The 4,819-nt window shown below is 40.9% G+C and overlaps 1 protein-coding gene across 3 annotated transcripts in view; it reads left to right on the top strand.

Annotated features, from left to right (window-relative positions):
• ULK1 (unc-51 like autophagy activating kinase 1) overlaps nt 1-4,819 on the top strand; it is a 90,242-nt gene that overhangs the window by 40,002 nt on the left and 45,421 nt on the right. For all 3 annotated transcript variants that reach the window (XM_019620989.2, XM_010720027.3, XM_010720026.3), the window contains exon 10: nt 2,432-2,533. In XM_019620989.2, the coding sequence (XP_019476534.1) occupies nt 2,432-2,533 (102 nt within the window). The remainder of the gene's footprint in view (nt 1-2,431; nt 2,534-4,819) is intronic.

The following is a 4,819-nucleotide window of genomic DNA, read 5'->3' as shown; positions in this document are numbered from 1 at the left end:
AAAAAAAAAAAAACCAACAAACAAACAAACATCTTTTAGGCAGGGATACTTCTGTGTTCTAGCTGCTGGTAGTGCCTGACAACAGATGCCTGTGTTGTTGTCTAACTTTCAGGTGAGCTGTTCATAAGTAAAACTGAACAAAGCAGATCATTCATTTCTCTCTGTCTCCCAGGGACGAGCAGAGTTTATCTGCTGAAGGCACTGGGAAATGAAATGTAATTCCTCTGCTACAAGCAAAGCAACAACAACAACGAGTGAGGGCCAGGATGATATTTCACACGTCTGGCTGTATTTTAAGTGTTGCTTCCTTGTTGAAGAACCTCAGTAAATCATTGCTTCAGCAGGCCTTTTTGAGGCTGTGGTTCCACAAGCCCACTGTCACTCTTAGTCTTGCAGTTGTTTTTGTGAAAGCTAGAATGTTGGGAGGAAGGTCCCAGTGTAATAGTAGTTCTGTAAAATTCCAGCTGATCTTAGCTCTTCAGTCTTGCGAAATCCTCTCAGTCTTATGAACATATTTAGACACATATTGCCTTTCTTGCAGCTTACAGCAAAGTATGTTTTGTACTCAGGGAATTGATGTAAATGGAGCCTATCTGCTTCTGTTTGCAGTTTGTTTCACTTGCTCTAACCATCCTATGCACGCCGACTCTTCCACCAAACCAACTACTTCAAGGGTGGCTCCTTAGGTTGAGAAACAGATGAGTTTAAAAAAACAAAGTGATCCTCTTCCTTTGCATGTTTTAGTCTAGAACCAGGATGTGAGGAGATGATCTGTTGTGTTGATGGAAGCAGTCAGAACCTCAGTGTTGCATAAAGTCTGTGAAATTAAAAATGATAAAACCAAGCTAGAAATAAAAGTGTCAAAACCAGCCATGTGATTTTCTGGAGGCTGTGGATGCCTGAGCTCAAAGTAAAAAGGCTGTAATAGATCAGTTCAGGCTAAAATTTTTAGAGGTGCTCTGGGGACCATAGGCACGTTCTCATGCTTTTAAGTCTGAACCCTTTAGGCATAGAGTTAGGCTGGACTGTGCTGCACTGCATAGAGGTAGTGTTAGATAGTCTGTTCCACAGTACAAACTCAAGCAAAACAGACTTCCTCTCTTTCTTTGAAGTCTGATGTTTATTTGAACTATGCTATATATGAAGATGATGTCATTTTTTTTCTCCTAAGAGAGTTTCCTGAAATGTCTATTTTTAGTAATACTTTTTCTTTCTGAGTCTCCTATGAAAGTAAATCAAAATGTCTGTTGCTTTTTTTTCTTTTTTCTTTAAGGCCTGGCAGAAATTACCAATGACCTCTTGCTTGCTATTTTGTATTTTTAATTTCAAGACCTCTAGACAGGGAATCTCAGAATGCTTCATATTGTTCTCTAGTTACTGATAGATAGGTTTGAGGGAAGTTCAGTAGGGAGGTGAAACTGAAATTTAGGAGATATTTGAAGTCTGTCTCTATTGCTATTGTGGAATGTGTGCATTAGATGGGAACATCTGCAGGAAGGCAAGCCCTTGTTCCCTCTTAGCCCATTGCTGCTCTTTTCATTTTGTTTCTTTACAAAGAAAGGCATGTTAAGCACACCACAACAAGCTTTGTGGCTGAATGCCGGTACGATCCATGTCACGTGAGGCTTGAAACCCCCAACTGCAGTTCTTGTCCTCTGGTTTTGCTTGGTGTCATCCCTCCTTCCCTTATTGACTGGAGCTTGTCTGTCCCCAACTTTCTCACTGCCACTTTTTTCCGTTATGCGTGGCCTTTGCTCCTAACATTGCTGGAAAATTGATCCTGTTCCATGCAGGCAGTGCTACAACGAAATCTGTTGTTACAAATGTGTGGGATTAGCAAGCCTGCCCTTCTGCTCCTCTTGCATTGCTGCTGCTCCCCATGCATGCTGTGTGCTGAACCTACAGGCTCATGCCATGCCCAGCTTCTGGAGCAGGCCTGGGAGGGAGCAGCCAAGGACATAATGTGGGGTTGGAAAGCAGAGTCTGAGGCACAGTGGGGCTTACGCTGCTGGACTGCAGCACACAGATTTGGCTTTGAAACCAAACTGTGGCCTTGGCAGCAAGCTCTGGAGCATAATTAATATGCTGCCATCTTGGACTAAATAAGGAAAATACGAGTGATGCTGATCAGGATAGAGGCTAAAGTTTACCCGTGCAATGTGAGCCTTTGCTTTTCTCAAGTCATTTACCTGTTGTTTGCTTTGCTTCAGAGTATCTGTGTGGTTTCAAAGAAATTTCTGAGTGCAGTTGGTTCAGAGAAAATGTTGTGCTTGGGATGGGACAGAACTGTGTTTTCCCCAAAAGAGGTGTAACAGCATAGGGGTTTTTAAAGCATATTGGTGCATATTGTTGACTTCTACTCCATTCTTGCAGCTGCCAAAAATATCTGCATCTTTTGTAAAAGACAAACTTGTGTTCTCTCCCTAAATAGGCACCAGAAGTCATTATGTCTCAACACTACGATGCCAAAGCTGACCTCTGGAGTATTGGAACCATCATTTATCAGTGTCTGACAGGAAAGGCTCCTTTTCAGGTGAGTTGCTTAGATCTAAGGTTTTTGGATTTTTTTTTTTCAAATCCACTATTACTATTTTCTAAATCCACTTCCCCTGAAGTATCTGTAATCTATATTGTCACGTGGAACCAGCTTTGCCCTTGTCTGTCAGTCCAGCATACTGGCAATGTGGTATTTTATATGTTTTAATGCTGGAAGTGATACCAGAAGATGAGACTCCTTTCTTTTTCTGAGCTGTATGTCAATGAGACAAAGGTTATAAATCCTTAAGAAAGGTTATCTCCTTAGGAAAATTATCATGGACCAGCTAAAGCAGTGGTATTTCCAGCCACACACTTGCTTTATTTTTTTTTCTTAAATAAAGTTTATATTTATGATGCTATGCTCAATGTATACCCAACAGAATTACAAACACCAATTATGAAAGGACAATTGCAAGTTAATATTAAGGATGATTTGGTGGTACTGTGTAGCAGCTGAAGTAACTTTTGTTTTTAGAGCAGCTAATTAGGTTCTTAGCTAAAGGATCTTCTGTCATCTCACAGCAATCCTTTCCAACCTGAAATGTTTAAGTTGATCAAGTCCAAACCCTTTCAAATACAGTGCAGTCTGGTAAAACTCCACCCTGTAATCTATGCCACAGGTGCTGGCTGAGTTAGAAAATATCAGTTTTGAAAAATATCCTCTGATTTTAAATTCCCAACTGATGGAGAACTTACTTCAATCTTACACAAGTTGCTTCAGGATTACTTCACATACCTTTAATCTCATGTATAGCTGGAGTTAATCTAAACTGTGTGTTTGTCTTGTTCCCAGTCATTAGAGTGACAGAGTACATTGGGCATGGAAGAAAAACTAAGTAACATGCAATGAGATCTGCATACTCTTCCTTACAACCACTTAAAGGTGTTTTCCTTGCTGACTTATAGCATAGCAGAGAGATGCTCAGGTTGTTGATGCTTCTTTACATTCGATGTTTGTTCTGCAGAGCTCATCTGTCTAATCCATGGAAAAACAGGAAACCACAGATTTGCATACTGATGTCAGTTCCAGTTCATGGCAGTGCTTTGGCTTCAGATCAGTTAGGGCAAATGTGATCTGTGGCCTTTTTTTCCCCCTCATGTTCTGACTTCTCTTCATCCTGTTTTTTTCGTTGGTTTTTTTTTTCCCCCCACAAAGGTGAAGAGGAGTAGAACCTATGCTCATACAGTAGGCCAAACTTTATGTGCTACAGGATTTTCTGAGCTATAGCTCTTGACAATCTCATATGAGACCTTGAATGTTTATATAGTTATATCACCAGGAGGGAAAAAGTGAGTTCACTGTCTGTTGTAAGAAACAATGTACAAATACAGAAATAAACTGATAGTATGTTTTGATTTTTATCTCAGAGCTAAGAACTTTTTCCCCTCCTCAGAGTAATTTTTTCCCTGTTGCTATATGCCTCTTCCATTCCAGTGCCTTACATTCTACCCACCAGCTTAGTCTCTATTTAGCACAAAGCTTCATTTCCTTTGCATGTTTCCCTTCTATAAACATCCCTACTAAGTAGCTGGAAACTCCTGAATGGCTCCCATTTGTTGGTTGCATCCACTTGTTGTTAGTGTTGGTGTCTTTGTTTGAGTGGAGAAAATGACTGCTGGGATGAAAGAAAATATTTGTGCATTAAGGAAAAAAAAAAAAAAGGGTAGTGGAGAAAGCAAGCTTTGACCTTGTGTGCATCGGGGAGCCTTGCACTAATTAAGTCTTGTCTCTTGGAGCCTTTCAGTCTCTGAAGACCTGTGATGTTGTACTCCTTCAGGTGGTGTTAGCTTGCACCTGTGTGACTTTCACAGGTGTGTTTTCACTTAAGTTTTTCCACTTAAAATATCTCATACAACCTTGGGGCATCTGATTTCTTTGGAAAGAGTGAGGTAGCTTTTGTTATTGGTCATTGAAGCATGTCACAGAAATGTTCTCCTGAAAACGTTTGCTCTTAGAGCGAAGGTTTCTCACAGAAAATAAAATGAAGTACCAGTCAGCTTCATTCAGCTCTCCAGCCAAGGTTTTGGGTGGGAAGATGAGCAATGGACTGCTGTTCTTCTGACCATGAGTCCTCAGGCTCACACAGAGGTGAGGCAGTCCTGTAATGCCTGTGTCCCTTTGAGCCATGGCACTCTGGCTTTGCACTGGGCAATGAAGAGGTGCTTCAGTCCCTGCTCAGCAGTTCCCAATAACTTCTTTCTCTCCGATGTGCATTTGGCATCTGTTGGACTGGAGGGGGTCATTTCATTTCTTTCTCTGTTCTGATTTTTTTTTTTCTTT

The sequence above is a fragment of the Meleagris gallopavo genome, chromosome 17, assembly GCF_000146605.3.
Source record: "Meleagris gallopavo isolate NT-WF06-2002-E0010 breed Aviagen turkey brand Nicholas breeding stock chromosome 17, Turkey_5.1, whole genome shotgun sequence".
In the NCBI taxonomy this organism is placed as follows: Eukaryota; Metazoa; Chordata; class Aves; order Galliformes; family Phasianidae; genus Meleagris; species Meleagris gallopavo.
This window is presented reverse-complemented; position numbering and strand designations above follow the sequence as displayed.